This window comes from Pseudorca crassidens, chromosome 3, assembly GCF_039906515.1.
Source record: "Pseudorca crassidens isolate mPseCra1 chromosome 3, mPseCra1.hap1, whole genome shotgun sequence".
In the NCBI taxonomy this organism is placed as follows: domain Eukaryota; kingdom Metazoa; phylum Chordata; class Mammalia; order Artiodactyla; family Delphinidae; genus Pseudorca; species Pseudorca crassidens.
In genome coordinates, this window is record NC_090298.1 from 119,608,623 (window position 1) to 119,626,090 (window position 17,468).

Here is a 17,468-nt window from a genome sequence, read left to right on the forward strand (position 1 = left end):
GCAGAAGATGATGGTGGCTTGGACCAAGGTATTAGCAATGGACATGGTGAGAAGTAGTTGGATTCTAGGTGTAAGTTATTACTGATGGGACTGGCTAACAGATTGGATATGGGGTGTGAAAGACAGCAAGGAATCAAGGATGACTATTGAAATAGGACAGCTTGCTGGTAGAATGTGGTACCCTCCCGTCTTGTCCTTTCAGCTAAGTTGAAGGTGGTGTGTGGTACAAGTTAGGACAGTAGTTCCCAAATGTGTTGTTTGTCACCTTCGTTATTTTTTTCACATATACATATGCCACCTGTAATATTATTTACTTACTATTTTTTAAAATCAATTCACTCTTTTTAGACTACATTTATTTAAAAACATATCATGCTTTGTGTGATAAACCAATAGATTTATAATGCTTATTAAAATAAGTGTATAACTATCGCAAATATTTATTTGTGAACTACTTAGAATCATTTCATATACCCCAATGGCACAAGCCAACATTACATTTTGAGGTACATAGCACTGGTGAATCCTTATTATCAGATGGGGACTGTGGAATAGATATTACCCATTAATTAATAGTCAGTAAGCGTTTGTATCTGTCTTTACTGATAATAGTTTTAATTGGTTGGTGTGCAGTACAGTGTTATCTCGTGTGATTCTCACACCTACTGAAGCATAGCCTCTGGGAGGGCACCCAGAATCTGCATTGCAACAAGCATGCCCCTGAGTCTGTGGTCTGCTAGATTTGGGAACTGCTACTGGAGTAGAAAGGGCAGAATCCAGAAAATGTGACCCCAGCCCCAGTCCTTTTCTGACTAATTATGTGAACTTCAGTGGAAGAGCAGGGAGTAGAAGAGGATGAGCCCTGGAGTCAGCCCAAGTTAGAATCCTGGTTCCACCACTCACTAACGCCGTAATCACGTAGAAGTTCCTTAGCCTTGTTTGAGCCAAGGTTTCCTGGTACAAAATAGGGATGGTGATGATGATGATATGATACAATTAAGTGCTTCGCCCAGAGCAATGCTGTGTGCTCAGTAGGTGTTACTACTGCCATCATCATTGTTGGTACCACTTTAACATCATGAGCCTGGCTTTTCTCATCATAAAAACTTAACAGATATACTGGAAAAATCAAGTAAGCTATAATTTATTAACTTATTCCATAAACGCTAATGTATTGTCCTTCATCATACTTAATTTGTGTGGAAACACAGCAAGAAGTTATTAGTAAGAATAGTAATAATAGGTACCCCATGGGATTATTGTAAGGTTAACATGAACTTGGGTATGAAGAGTTTTTCATCAACTGGAAAGTTTGATTCACATATTATGATGTGCTGTAGTTACTACATCCTAATATTGTAGTACTGTTAATGACCATTTTTGAATATCAAGTAAGTCTCAGTTGCTGTGCATTTCATTTGACCTTTGCGAGTTATCCCAACCACACAGGTAAGGAAGGTGAAGCTTCTCGCCTAAGATCATATCCAGCCAGAGGTGGCAGAGGCCGGATTCTAAGCCAGGTCTGTCTGGCTTTAGAGCTCATTGTTCTTTTTCCAGTACATACGACTTCTGTCTGTGTGACTTCAGTTAATATTAAAGTTCATTCGTATTCCCTGAGTACCTCGCTGGGGAGCAGAGTATAGGGCAGTTGGCAGTGGAATGGGATGGGACACAGGATTGGGGAGCTGATCTGGGATTAAAAACTGGCTCTGGGTAACTGCCAAAGTAGAGAACTCACACCTTTCCTGGGTCCACTGGAAGCTTCATGAAGATGGTTTTCCAGGGGCCACAGCCAGGGAGCCCTGGCAACTCTGGGGCTTCACATGCTGAGGAGAAAGGGTGTGAGCCCCTCTGAGTGTGTGAGCCAATTGGAAATCTCTTCTCCAGATGGGAGAATTCAATGTGGGTGTTTTTCTTCATGGCTTTTAATGATGCTGAAATGGATTAAATTCAGAATGAGCGAGGCAGGCCGAGCTTTAAAGAGCAAATCACGTAGGGAAATTGAGTAAATTTCTGTGGTGAGAGCATGCCCCGGGAACTGTCCATAAAATGGTGGGCCGCCCTCAGCAACTCCAGACAACCTCCTGTATCCATCCACATTAAAAGCACAGCAGTGACTTCCTTTACGTCTCAGTTCTCTTGTTTTTCTTTCTAGCAAATTCCATTTCTCCCATAAAAAACCCTTGAAAGGTGGTTTTTTGATCAAAGGAAAGTTGAATAAATTTCCTAGGGAAGTTTTTCAGACTAGGAAAAACTTGTCAAATACCAGCTTTAGCAAAGTGGTAATTCCATCTAATTCATGTAGGTCAGCTCCTCTCCTTTTGAGGAGAGGTCTGAGGTCTGTTAGAATTTCTGGGATGCACATATGGGGTAACTTTGGGCATATCCCAAAGCATCATTTTTTCAGACTACATGTCCATCAGTCAACCTGTGATATGGAAAGGTCTCTTCTATTCAGAATTGGTGATTTGGCCACTTGTTGCCTAGTTTCTGGGTGTTGTGAATACTGAGGATTTGGAGATAGGCGACAGCAGGTCAGTAATTTTTAGCAGAGGCGTTCCTGGACCTGAAGAGTGGGTAGCACCAAATTCTAGGGGGGAATGCTCTTGTCTTCTAGAGCTTTCTCCATGCTCAGGCCTGTCTGACTGTTCAGATGGCTCAGTTAGTGTGACGTGAAAAGAAGTAGCCAGCCTAGTTTCATACCACATGCAGCACAGTGCTAGTGATGCCTCAGTGGGCAAGCAAAAGATTTCTCAGAGTGTCCAGGAAACCTAAACTTGGTTTTATCTCTTCTATTCCATGTCTTGGCTTGCACAGCTTTCGTTTTTCCCTTCTCTAGGACTGATTCTTGGGGCTGTACTGCTTGGTGGTAATACCTCTTTGTACTGATACAGGAAGGAAGGAAGCGGTTAGATTAAGCCATTCATTTCTTTATTTAACCTCTGTATCCTCACAAAAGATGGACTAGCTGAGGACCAGAAGCTTACTTAACTCATCTACTTTCATAGGGTGTACATCAGTTGAAGTTTGAAAGGTAATTTTGACTCTAAGACGCTGCCCCTCAGCAACTCTTCCTGCCATTCAGTCACCAATTTACCTATCCTTGCATCCAAAATGAAAAATTACACCAAATGAAAAGTTACAGGCTTCCACTTCATTTCTAGCACTATAGGGGCAGTGAAAGACAGAGATATAGTAGTGAATAAAATAAATAAGTAAAGTTATACATGGACCATTGCCTTTATGAATGCATATCTGGTTTGGTAGACAGACATTTTTTGCAGGATCATACCATTCATTCATTCATTCATTCATTCATTCATTCATTCATTCATTCATGCCATGCCACGCAGCTTGTGGGATCTTAGTTCCCCAACCAGGGATTGAACCTGGGCACTTGGCAGTGAGAGCGCAGAGTTCTAACCACTGGACTGCCAGGGAATTCCCAGCATTATACTAATAAAGGTAAACCTGTAATTGTGCTGCATACTCTGAAAGAGAGGTTGATGGCATTATATCCAAGTGCATGATGGAGGCATTAATCCAGGTGGAGGGCTCAGAGAGGCTTTTTTGAGGAGATGATACTTGATGGGGGAGACCTGAGAATTCTGAGTTATTTGGGCCAAGGGGCTCCCAGGTGAAATCCACAGCTTGTGCAAAGGCCGAGGAGAAAGCGTGGTCAGTTGGATACTCGGAGAGGAAGCCAGTGTGGTTGGGATGCTGAGACATAGGGGAGGGACTGAGATGAGGCTGGGGCCAGACCATGCAGGGCTGTGTGGGCCATGTTAAGGGCTGGGGTTATCGTCCCAAGAGCAGTGGGGTGTCACTGAGTGTTTAAGCAGAGAGGTGATGTGGTCTGGTTTTGTCAAGGTCATGGGTGCTGCGGGGTGGAGGGCAGCTTGGAGGGAGCCAGAGGAGGTGTGAAGAGACCAGTTAGGAGGGCCTTGCAACCATCCTGGTAGCAGATAACCAGGACCTGGTCCAGGACCAGGGTGGGTGTGGTGAAGGCAGAGAGAACTAGATACAATTGAGACTCAGTAGGAGGTAAAACTGAGGTGATCATTTGGATGTGGGGGGTGAGAAAGAAGGGGAGTGCTGAGGGTGAGGCTCACGATTTCATTGGAGTTCTCACCCTCTACCATCACCCATATACCTCTTTGGGGTTTTTTTGTTTGTTTTGTTTTGTTTTTAAGGCCAGGCAGTGTCAGATGAGGTAGTGTGAGGTACTAGAAGCTACAGAACAGGGCATTGAAGGTTATGGTAAAATCCTGTGTGTACCTGGCCCACCAGCTTCCTTCTTTTAAACAATTTGACTGAACCTTACAGTATGTTGTTGTTTTAAGCCCATTGCAGTAAGACAGTCAGTTCCTGAATTTAACCTGCCTCCTTCCTGTCTGAGTGCGTACCCTGGGCATGATAAACATAAGCCCCAAAGGTCGGCCAGGCATCCTCCTCCCACTTCAGCCCGAATATTCTCCAGGTTGGCTGAGAGTCAAACCACCTGTCTCATGTCCTCCTGTTCTCCAGAGAGCTTTGAGAAAATAGGTTTGTGTGACCCTGGCCCTTTCCTTTCTCTAAAAGCAGACAAATAATGCTTCAAAAGTTGACATGACACTTAAGAGGATGACCCTTTTCTAACTTGGTGGGTCAGCCTGGGTGTTTGGTGCGAGCTCTGTGAACATTCATTATACGACAACTGTTTGGCCTGCCCTGTGCGTAAACCTGGGCAGAGGTGAACTCGAGGGTGAGTCAGGAAGGTAAGCTGGTCCAAGCCTTAACTGCCAGACGGTGGGTGTCAGGCCTGGGAGCCACCGGCCCTGCAACAATTCATCAGCAGTCAAATTAAGGGAATAATGCAAGTAGATATTTGATGAGAGATTATTTCTGGAGATTATAAGGATACAGCAATTGCAAATAAATCCCTGACCTTTTCTGAGCCTGGGCTCAGTAAAAGAGCTGAATCACCTGCTTGAAGGGATTAAGGACAGCCGCTTCCATCTGGCGGGCTGCTCAGACTTTTTCTGTCATTAGCAAACTCTGCTTGGTGGTGGTGGTGTTCTAAACCTTTTAGTGGAAACTGGATTTTCCAAGTAGGAGATCTCAATTAACTTAGATTATGTACCTGCTGGACAGAGATCAGGACTAATGATCTGGGTATGGATGCACTGTAGTCCCTATCACATCAGGGGTACTCGGTACATGATAAATGAGAAAACAGTTGTTCATCATTAGTAACCTAATCATAACATCAGCAGGAAACTCAGGTTGATGAGAGTAGCAGTCAAACCTGTGTACGTGCGTGGGCGTGTGCGTGTGCCTGTGTGCGTGTGTGGTGGAGGGGTACCAGAGACAGAGAGATACAGGGAAGTGCTAGTGCAGGGGGCAGTGTAATAATTTATACCAGTTCCAGTTCAGAGATTTGGAATAATGATAGGTAAACTGTATTTCATGAGTTCCTTATTGGGAACTGTTGTTTGATATGAATTCCATTTCTTAACACAGTTTTGTTTATAAAACTGCAATAATTATCAGTACGCAACTTGAACACATCAGAGGCTAATAGAGAGTTACCTTGCGCTCTTAGCATTTGACTTTGCAGTATGTGAATTTGTTATATGTATTTGGACTTAGACAACTAATATATACTAATAAATACTGTTACATGTGTAATGTGGAAGGCCTTTATGTGTAGCATCTGTGTAAGATTTATTTCAAGAAAAGGGGTTTGCTGGTATAAAACAAAATGGAGAACTTCTAATGTTGGGAAAACCAAAGAAGGAACATTTATTCAGAGATTTGTGGGGGGAGCGTGGGGAGTTGCTTTGCCATTTTCCAAAATAAATAATTGTAGTTAATGTAGGTTAGTGGAATTTAGTTTTTTTCTGGATATACTTGGGAGGTTCCATTGTGTTCTCTTCCATTAGCAGTTACTTACCTAGAAAAGAATCCAGCTTCCCACAGTTCCATGAGGAAAGGTCAAGGACTGATTTGTCTCTACAGGGTTATATCTAGCTTTGTCCGTATTTCTTCTGCTAGTTGGGCTGGTGGCTTTATGAGCACATATCTTCTGGCCACTGGGGTCATCACTGTCAGCTGCCAGGTTATTTCCAGTTTTTCAAAACTTTTACCCATGTTCAGGGTAAGGAAGCAAAATACTCTTTGTCCAGAACAGAAGTTCATCAATGCCTAGAACAAGACCATGTTCACAAACCTACTCTTAAAATTTCCAAATTTGGAATCTGTCTCAGCAGCTCCCCAGAGCACTGTCCACAACTGCAGTTCTTAATCTCCCAAACTTCTTTGACTATCATTCCTATGCAAGGATCCTCTTAAGCACATCTCAAAAGAAGAACCAAAAGGCTTCAACTGACTATTGAATCACATTATGGACATTTGGGAAACCTCCTTTAGTATAGAAAGTAATTTTCCCTCTAACAAATACTTGCCAGTAGGCTCTGTTCTGACTGTTGTATAAAGGAATGAAAATTCTCCCCTACACATGAAAAGGTGCCCAACATCATTAGTCATTAGGGAAATGCAAGTCAAAACCACAATGAGGTACCATTTCACACGCACCAGAACGGCAGTAATAAAAAAGACAATAACAGATGTTGGCAAGGATGTGGAGAACCTTCATATGTTGCTGGTGGGAATGTAAAATGGTCCAGTGCTTTAGAAGGTGGTTTGGCATTTCCTCAAAAAGTTAAGTATAGAGTTACCATATAACCTAGCACTTCCACTCCTGGGTACATACTGAAGAGAAATGAAAATATACGTCCACACAAAGATTTGTATGTGGGTGTTTCTAGTAGCATTATTCATAATAGGCAAAAAGCAGAAACCAACAGCTGATGAATGGGTAAATGGAATGGGGTATATCCAGACAATGGAATATTATTTAGTCATAAAAAGGAATGAAGTGTATTAATGCTACAACATAGAGGAATCTGGAAAACATTATACTAAGTGAAAGAAACTAGATACAAAAGACAGTGTATCATATGGTTGCATTTATATGAAATGTCCAGAGTAGGCGAGTCTATAGAGACAGAAGGTAGATTTGTGGTTTCTAGGAGCTGAGGGAGTGGGGGAAATAGGGAGTTACTGCTAACATGTATGAGGTTTTTCATGGGGGAATGATGAAAATGTTATGTAGAGAGTGGTGATCTATATATTTGTAAATATACTAGAAATTAATGAATTGTAAGCTTTAAATGAGTGACCCTTACAATATGTGAATTATATCTCAATAAGGTCGTTATTTAAAAAAAATCTTGCCTAGATTCCAACAGATTTTTAGGCTGTGTATTATAGTTTGTTATAAAATTTGGGAAAAGTCTGTGGTATGAGTTGAATTTCATTTGGAAGAGTGATCTCGATCTGAGTCAGAAAGCTTGATACAACCGATTTGCAGAGTAAACACTTGGTTCATACTAGAAGAAGCAAGGGATTGAGTTAGTAGGCTCCTTATAGCTTTAAGGGTATAAGAACAATGGTTTGTATAGCAGGTGGTCTCCAGGAAGAAGAACATTGTTTTCCTCCCTGTCTGGTACTTTGGTACTTTACTTACCATCCTAGAGGCCAAGTATATTTATTAATAAGTACCACCAAGTGATAAGTACACATGTAAGAGCAAGAGCTGATTCGCTTTGGGAAGAGAAGTTTGGGGAAATTAGAATTCCTTTTTAATTTGATTTGGGGAATTTTCAGTGATTTTTTTAAAGGATTATTTTCTTCATTGGACCTACATTCACCCGTATATATTAAGAATTGGAGAGATTCCATTTGGGTTAGATCCAAGCTGAGTTCAAGTTCAGCTCAGTTCTCATATCTTACAAGTTTATTTCTTGCCCTGGGATGATGACAAATGTTTATAAATACTCACCTTCCTCCTTTCTGCCATTCCCTTTTCCACTTGGAACGCTGGTTTGTAGAATGTCTTGTCCTGATGTCCTAAGGAGGTCAAAGATGAACCCATTCTTGAAGATTACCACCCACGTCTAATCATTGGGTAACCAAAGCATGGGGATGAATTTTGGTGGGTTTCCAGCCCTGTTGCCAAGTGGGCAGTTGGTTCTATGCTGTGGAAAAAGTTGCTGCTATTTGCCATTTATTTTCTGAGTGACATTAGGGGGTTTTGGAGCAGATGGAGAACCTGTCACCGCCTGCTGATTTACCACACAGAGGATGGCTCTTCTGCCTTATTGCTTTTTCCTTAGATAACTTCTTTGTCCTTGGCTATTTTGATTTTCCTCCTGGTCACTTTTCCTTTTTTCTAGTCATCTGAGCAGAATTTTATTCCTCTCTTTAACTCAGAGTCACTTTTTATTTTAATGTTTACTTTTATTTTATTTTTCAGTCACTTTTAAGGCAGTTAAGGTTGTACAGGCTCTGGAACAAGTCTCCCACATATTAACTCTGCAACTTTGGTCAAGATATTTAGCTTTGCCAAATCTCAGTTTCTTCATGTGTAATTTGGGACTCAACCTAGAGGACTTGCTAGAATTAAACAAGGTGAGCTCTGTGGAGCACTTACCTGACATTTATCGAGCATTTACTTTATGCTTTTTGAAGGAGACCAACAAGCAGTTAGTCCTACAGCTCCTGATAATAACAAAACAAGTTAAAGTTTGCTTAGTTATTCCTTCAGTAAAGTGCTCATCACTGTGCTGCAGTTGCGTCAGCTGTAAATAGAGGATAACCTTGCAGAGAGTTACCATGAAGATTAAATGAGATAGTATGTGCAAAATGGTACTTAGCACTGTACCTGGCATATGGTAAGCTCCTCATGAATGCCAGCAGTTTTACATTTTGAATCATTCCTGTACTTTCAGTGGAAAAAATGAAAAGGCTACATGGCCACACCATGGGACTGAGTCATTCTGGGTTGGTCAAGCACTGTTCCGGGGTTGGTGTGCACGGCTAGCAACTTGACTGCCCCTTTCTTCCTCTTTCAGCTGCACAGTTGGACAGCATTGGCTTCAGCATCATCAGGAAATGCATCCACGCTGTGGAAACCAGAGGTAAAGTAGTTAAACAGATGGCATTATTCTCAGTGAAGGTTACACATCTGGTGAGGTGGCAGACCTGCTACCTGCTGTTTCCCAATTTCAAGTGACTCATTAACTCTCCAAATGCCATTGGCGGTGTGTTTCCACAAGGCCTGTTGCTCTGTAGTGCAGAGGCTCTCAACTGACTTAGTTGTCAGCCTCTTCGGCTGATCAGAAGATTGTTTTAAATGCATGCTTATCAAATACATAGGATTATAAGGAATCCAGTTACTGAAATTCAGTTAAAATACTAAAACCATGGTTGTGATATAATAATATATGTGTTTCTTTGCTAACACTTTCAGTTACAGTGGTGGGTCTGATAACTAGCATAATTCAGAAATAGTGATAGTTCAGGGTATCTGTAACAACGGTAACGTGTTCGGAAAATATCTGTGGTTTCTGACCAAGTTGCAGGTACTGCTAATGCTGTGATTTGTTGCTTATATTGCAGTGGAAGGAAATGTTTAATTTCAGTTATAGATTAGTGGAAATAAAGGTGTGGTTGTTTTCCTATGGAAGTTGATAGACACCCTGAATTCTCTAGTGGACCACTGGGGGTCTGTAGACCCCAGGTTAGGAACCCTGCCCTGGGCACTATCTGGGTAGGGAGAAGGGGTCAGGCCCCTGTTTTCCTGCCGTGGTGCTGTGGTCAGGCCCTGCCTGTCAAACACTGACCTTTCCTGGGTCCGTAGGAACAGCGCTTTGAGGTCAGGGAAGCTGGTTCATCCCCGTGATCTCCATCCCCTCCGCAAAGATCTTCGCAGAGGGGATTCCTCAGTTCCGGCAGTTTCGAGCTTTGCATGCACTGTCTGTTGTACGCAGAGAAAAGCTGATCACTGTCTTTCCACTGGATTTGATTTGAACCATTGTCAAAGATGGGAATCTTACTTATTCTACAGCCTCTCAACCCTCCAGCCCTTTTTATTTGTTTGAGGAAGTTCTGTCTTTTAAAACAGAAATATGCCAGTTCAGAAGTATAAGCATGTTTGTAAAGGCTATGAAGCACTGAGTAGAGGGGAAGAAAAAAAAATACCCTTATAAGTTCTATTCCTAGGTATCTAGTCAAAAAGTATTCTTTCCTAGGTAATTATTTTAATGTGTGCTAACATTCTTATAGATGTTTCCTTATTTCTGCTATACCTTCCTTCAATGAAGAGTTAAGGTAGCTTGCAAAGATATGTAAAATATAGGCAGAGAATGTAAAGTAGTAGGCGAGATTTCTGGGAACTGATCTTGAGGAAATAAGGTCATGGGCCAACTTGAGCCACAAAGATGTTTATACTATGGTGTTAAGGTAAAAAAATCAGAAACTGGCCAGATGTCTCAAAAATTGGTTACATCAACAGTGTGCTCCATGCATGCAGTGAAACACTGAATCACTAAAAATGCAGTGGAAATACATTTATTGAAATCCAAGATTTTCATTATTACATATCAAGTGAAAAATGCAAGTTACGAACCAGCCTGCCCACTCTGAACGGGTTCTGGGGATAGTGGGGAGGGGAGAGATCATACCTGCACAGGTTGTCAGTGGGTGTCTCTGCTGGTTTTCACTATCTTCCATGGATTTGTCTATTTTCCGTAACTGCAGTTTCTACATTTTTTTAAGTGTGTATTACTAAGGTAATTTTTCAACAGCCAGTTGATTTTTGCTCATCGTTTTAAAAGAAAAGAATGAGAAATCAGAGGTACAGGCTTAACAAAGGTAAAGGCATAAAAATGGAGCTAAAAATGAGTTCAAAACAGAAGTCCCCTCCCCTTTACGATGAAGTTCACGTACATGCCGGAGGTGGGCTGACCGCTTAGTCTCTCAGTTCTCAGCCGCCAAAACCAAGAGGGCCACCTAATCATTTAAAATCCTTCACAGAATCTGTGTGATAAATGCAAACGCATAGCTCAGGAGGATGACTTTTTCTGATATAAAACCAGAAAATATGTGCAATAAGCAGTAGAGGAAGAAGAGGGTCACCACTTGGTCTGGTCTCTTAACCTCTGCCTCCTCCTCCCCGCCCCCCCTCTAAAATGAGGATGAAGATGATGTATTTTAACAGCTAGAGAAGTTTTCATTTAGCACAAAGAGGAATCGAGGACGGTGTGTGTTAAATGCCATTTTTGCATAAATGCTTGGAAGGAAGTGGGTTGTCTCCCTACTGCAGTACGTGTATGTACACACATATTGGTGGTGACCAGAGGTGAACAGACTTCCCGTACTCTCTGAGGTCCATTAATCATCCAGCAGGAGCTGGGAGTGTGTCAAGCTCCAGGAAAGCACAAGGACAAAAGAAGTAGAGATGTTTCAGAAAGGATAAGCCCTTCAAGCCACCCCATGAATGAATAATGGTTCTGCTACTCAGTAACTTGGGGCCCATCCCTTAGGAGACCCGGGGTCTCCTAGCCGGTGAAGCAGGCAGGATGATGTACATGCGTTTTTTTGTTTGTTTTTTTTTTTTCAGCTGCGTCGGGTCTTGGTTGCAGCGCGTGGGCTTCTCTCTAGTTGTGGCATGTGGGTTCTCTCTCTAGTTGTGGTGCCCAGTCTCCAGGGTGCATGGGCTCTGTAGTTTGTGGCACGTGGACTCCCTTGTTGAGGTGCACGAGCTCAGTAGTTGTAGCGCGAGGGCTTAGTTGCCCCGCCACATGCGGAATCTTAGTTCCCCTACCAGGGATCGAACCCATGTCCCCTGCATTGGAAGGCAGATTCTTTACCACTGGACCACCAGGAAAGTCCTGATGTACATGCTTTTACAATCCATTTGAGCTGTAAAATCCTCTCATTCCAGACCACTTCCTTTTGTTTATCAGTTCCACTTTTGTAGAGGTCTTGTTGAAGACACTGCAGAATCAGCCTTTTCCCAAGTTTATTCCAGGAAATTTTGTTTCGACCCCAAACTGACGAATGTTTTATTCATTCTGTCCTGTACTGTAGACTGATCTAGGTGCTGGGGATATAACGGTGAAGAAGACAGAATCACTGTACTTAAAGTTTACATGGTAGTTGTGGGGGAAGACAAACAAGAAACCAAATAAGAAAGATGATTTCAGATACTCTTAACTACTATAAAGAAAAGACAACTGGGTAAGGCAGTGGCCAATAGTGTTGGTCATTGGGATGCTTTCTATTGAAGAGGGTGCATGTAAGCTGAGACCTGAATGATGAAAAGATCTGGGAGAAGAGTGTTACAGGTAGAGGGAATCTTGTTCAGAGGCTGAGGTTTGGAGGCATGAGCTTTGTATATTGGAGTAACAGGAAGGCTGCTTCATGCTGGAGCAGCATGAAGGTGGTTGATAAAGCAGTCAGAGGTGGGCCTGTGCTCAACCTTGTAGGGCCTTCCAGGCCGTGGTAAGTTTTGATTGTGATCCAGATGCAATGGGAGGCCATTGGAAGGTTTTTAAGAAAAGAGATGGTTTGAACTGATTGATACTTTGAGAAGCTCATTTTGGGTACTGGGTGGAGAATGGACATCAGGGGAATAAGAGGCAGCAAGAGACCAGTTAGTTGAGAGGTGTCAGATATGATGGGCTTAGGACCAGCAGGAGAAAAGTCATTTCATATCACTTGGTCTGAATGTAAATGATACAGTGATGATCTAATCCTTGCAGTTAAATGAACAAAGTACTGAGGCGAGTTCGTTTTGGTTCTTTGTTTGGGTGTTTGAAGGTGAACCCCTTTTAGCCTATTTGAATGTTTTCTTGGGTTTAAGAAAGCTGACCCACTTTTTTCGTTTTTTTTGGGGGTACGCGGGCCTCTCACTGTTGTGGCCTCTCCTGTTGCGGAGCACAGGCTCCGGATGCGCAGGCCCAGTGGCCATGGCTCATGGGCCCAGCCGCTCTGTGGCACATGGGATCTTCCCGGACCGGGGCACGAACCCGTGTCCCCTGCATCGGCAGGCGGACTCTCAACCACTGCGCCATGAGGGAAGCCCCTCTTTTTTCTTTATGAAGAATATTTGCACCACAAATGAATGGATTTTCTCATTTCTCAGTTTTGGCTAATATTGTCAAAAATTAAAAATGCCCCAACACCTCAATATTTGCCTTCTCTATGTGAAAGTAATTTGTAAAGTGTTCATCCTTTTCTGTAGTATGAAAAATTTTTTTATCATTTCATTTTTGTCTTTTTAAATTAAAAAACTGGTTAAATATGATATGTTTAAAAGTATATATTTAGCATCTTTCAAAACTCTTCAGATGCTGCCTTGGCAAGAGAAGAGGGAGGTTTCCTGCCCCTCTGATGACTGAACTAATACGAGGGCTGAAGTGTGCAGCACATCCATGAAATCCTAGACAGTTGTACCAAATCCCACTCCTTCGCTAAGAGCAGAGCTGAGTGACAGGGGACTTTAATTAGAGCAGCTTTTAGAAGGCCCGAGAAAATGAAAAAAAGTGCATTTGGCTGGGTTGGCCTGACCTGTGTTCTGACATGCCTCTAATTAAATCATCACTGTTTCTCTTCTCAGGGATCAATGAGCAAGGGCTCTACCGAATCGTGGGGGTCAATTCCAGAGTGCAGAAGCTGCTGAGTATCCTGATGGGTGAGTGCAGTGGCTCTGCCAGGCAGTTCCCAACGGTTGAAGGGGGAGCCTCTTGAGAAGGAATCTGGGTGTCCAAGAGGTAAATCCCAGAAACCAACTGACCCACTCACCAGCGGTCATGGCCATGGGCATTACTGGAAGAGACATTGCATGGAATTGGACAAAACAAAAAATGGCCAGTCCAAGGCTCCACACCCTCTCTGTGGACCTGGTTACCACCAGTCCAAGTAGCGCTCCACCACTCATGTGACCGCCACAGCCTACTCTGTCTTTAATAGCTCATGACTCCCTCTGTCCTCTTTGGAGACCGGCACTTCATGGGGCACACCCATGGCCCAAGGAAGCTCAGTCCTTCTAGCCTGCAGAGGACCTCAGATCTCATGTTCCTAGTGACTGAGGAGGTGTCATCCCATGACTCCCAGATAAAATGTGTAGCAGCAGATAAGTCTTCTGATCCTCTTTGCTTCTAGATTCCCACCTAGTCTCTGTCGTTTGAGCAGCAGAAGCTCCTTTGCAGCTGGCTGGTATAAATATACAACCACTGTCTGTAACTGTGCAGCATTTGAATCAAAAACCCATGAGCCAATGAGCCAAAGTTGCCTAGGCTGCACATTTCCTGTATTTTTAGACATGAATGCAGGCAGCCTCGGTGAGTCACGTGGATCTAAATGGCAAACAGATCAGATTTCACAGGTCCCTGGCTGTTACTCATCCCCATGGAAGCCTAGCCATGCAGTGTTAGAGAGAGACTGTCGCTCAGGGTCCCCGCTCAGTGTTTTGGGCAGGGACACTGCTCTTTGTTAGTATTTGTCTTTTTTTTTTTTTTGCCATCCCAGTTTCTGAAAATAATTTTCATATGTATAGAAATCTCACCTCTCATGTTGATCAGAAAAGCTGTCTCTTTTCGAGAGAGTTACTTGCCTCTTGTAAGCAAAAGTCTCGTGTATGGTAGTTGCAGTGAGATCAGTTTGTTTAGCCATTCACCCTATGAAGGACAGCTGGGTTATTTCTAGTCTGGGGGTGAATAATGCTGCTGTAAACACTGTGTACAGGTTTTTGTATGAAGATTAATTTGTTTCTGTGGGATAAATGCCCAAGAGTGCTGTTGCTGCGTTGTACAGTGATATGGTTAATTTTTGAAAAGTTCTAACGTAAGAAAGAATGAACAGTCTAACAGGTATCAGTCCTCAGTCGTTCATTTCCAATCAGATCTGCAAACATTTGTGGAGTGTCTGCTCTCTGAAGCAGATTGTCAGGTGCTAGAGATGAAACTTTAGAAAGAGTCATTCTTTGTTTGCAGAGTATCCAGGTAGGGGGAGTTATGTATGTATGTGAAAACTGTAACGTAAAATATGATGTTGGCACCCAGTGGGAGCTGGATCTAGAAGAGGGAGTAGTGAAGGAGAGAACAGAAGAATAATTCAGATTCAGGACATGTCATGAACCAAGAGGATTGATTTCACTAGTAGTAGTAGTATTTTAATATTTGAAAGTACTTGAGGCTGCAACAGGAGAGTGAAAGCTGAAAAGCTGAAATGGCCCCTTTGGTTGAGGAACTTGAATACTGTGCTAAGGAGTTTGGGTTTTTTTTCCTCTGTAGGAAGTAAGATGCTATTAAAATTTCAAAGTAGTGGAGTTGTATGTGTTAGTACTCTTTTTACACAAAAGTGTCAAGAAGACAATTCAGAATAGTCATTTATTTGTTCACATTACTGGTGAGTCCAAGATGGCAGAAGCATGGCAGGGTCTGGTGACTCCACATTTGTTGGAGGCTTTCCCACTCCTTTCTTCTGGCTTCTCATTATTTGTAAGCTCTACTTGTCTTCATATTGACTATATTCTCTGTGGGAAGGTCCCAGATAATCCAGCCTCAGTGGTCCTTGAAGCTTGTATCACTGAAAGAAGCGTGTCTTTCTTGATGGTTTCGACAGAAGGTCCCAGGGTGGACTTTGATTGGTCCATGTGGGGGCCATTCACATGATTCATTTCACAGTCTCAGGCCAGTCACATGACGTACAGAAGATTGATCCCGATGGCCTGGATCCTGTGCCTGTCTCTGGTGATCCCATGCCACCTCTAGGAGGTTGGTGGGTGGGGGGCAAGTAGGGTGTGTGAGGGGTTAGTCCATAGAACCCTGGGGACTGAGCAGGATTATTAATAGAATGATAGAGGAGTGCTTTTCTGAAATAATGCTACTGGGTGATTTTTTAAAAAAAGTATGTCCAACATAGGTGTAACTCTATCAGATGCTAGTTTTAGGAGGATAATGCTGGCAGCAATGTGGAGCACACATCTGATCATGGAATCATATGGAGGAAGAAGACAGTTGGTATAGATTAGGCAGAGCATACCTGATCAATGGCTGAGCCAGATAGCTGCTGTGAGGTCAGGAAAAAAGGACAGGCTCAAAATGACTGGAGAAAGAGAATCAGTGGGCCTTTGTAACCAACTAGGTACAGGGGAGTCGAAGGGGCAGAGAGATTTCAGAGGCAGCAGATGATTATGTAAGGTGACACTAATGAAAAGAAATACGACATTTTAGACGGGTTTGCTAATTTAAAAAAGAACTATCTTAGCTCATTTGTGCTAAGCGAAGAGTGGTATGAAAAGATCTTGTTTTTATCACTTCCCTTAGTGACCTTTGAACAAGATATTTGTCCTGTTCTCTTCCTCAGTTTTCCTAGGGACAGACAAAATAATCATGAACATCTCAGAAATGTCATGAGAAATAAAAACCAGCAGCTGAAAAGTCACAAGGCCAGCTGTCTCTGCCAGGAGGACATTACAGATAGACTGGATCCCAAACTGAGGTTCAACCAGAGTTGAGAGATGACCACAGTGCAAGGTCTAATCAGAAGTGTTGAGAATGGTATCTGGGATTCTTACTATCAATTAAGTTAAACATGAGATAGTTAAACATGAGATCTTGGAATTGAGGGATCAATTAAGTTAAACGTGAGATTTTGGAATTGAGGGATCACCCATTAGGTCAGAGAAACTCCAGACCTGAAGGCAGAGCCCTGTCTCCTTTCCCCTTTGTGAACATGCTCTCATCTTCATCAGTTTTTGGTACTTGTCCTATACTGGGTTAGCCAAGAGTGTAAAAAATATGGCTCCTATACTCCAAAGCCTCTCCCTGACATGGCTGGGTTGAGTGTGAACTATTCATTCCCTATTCTGGGTTCTATATTCACTGGATGCCCTATTATGTACCAGGTACTAAGATTTTGGATTATTGGTCAATCTCTCAGAAATGGAATAGTGCATTTTTATTACTGAAAATGTGAGTTAGAATTAAGTAAAACCAGAGGTTTCCTTTGATCACTCGGAGTTGGCTTTGTGTACTCTTGATACATTGGGGGACTGTAGGTAGGAGGAAGAATAGAAGAGCCAGACTATGAGAACATCGTATTTTGCTGATTAGGATTCCTTAAGAAAGCTTGCCAGAATTTCTCATAGCATATGCGGTGTGGCTTCCTGCTAGTGTCATACCAAGTGCTGCCCCTCATCCCTTCCTCCTGGCAACAGAGGTCATTAGTCTTTGAAGAGTGAAGAGGAGGAAGACTTGTAGATTCCTAGAAATAGCGTGGCTTCCATGTGTGTACTGTTTGTTTGTTTACTTTTTCTCCCCCGGTATGTTAAGTAAAGATAAATCTTTCTAAAGTTTAGCTCAACATTTAAAAAATACAGACAGCTCTGTCTATGCATGTTCAGTACATGTCTGTCTCTCCCTGTATAGTTTTTTATAAGAGATTTTTAAAAAATTAATTAATTTATTTTTGGCTACATTGGGTCTTCGTTGCTGTGTGGGCTTTTTCTGGTTATGGCAAGTGGGAGCCTCTTTTCTTTGCGGTGACTTCTCTTGTTGCGGAGCACAGGCTCTAGG

At 42.5% G+C, this 17,468-nt stretch overlaps 1 protein-coding gene across 6 annotated transcripts in view; it reads left to right on the plus strand.

Annotated features, from left to right (window-relative positions):
• ARHGAP26 (Rho GTPase activating protein 26) overlaps positions 1-17,468 on the plus strand; it is a 472,331-nt gene that overhangs the window by 265,523 nt on the left and 189,340 nt on the right. For all 6 annotated transcript variants that reach the window (XR_010942153.1, XM_067732119.1, XM_067732122.1 and 3 more), the window contains 2 exons: positions 8,958-9,023; positions 13,508-13,582. Coding sequence is in view for 5 of the 6 variants with exons in the window: in XM_067732119.1 (XP_067588220.1) it covers positions 8,958-9,023; positions 13,508-13,582 (141 nt within the window). In the remaining variant the exon portion in view is untranslated. The remainder of the gene's footprint in view (positions 1-8,957; positions 9,024-13,507; positions 13,583-17,468) is intronic.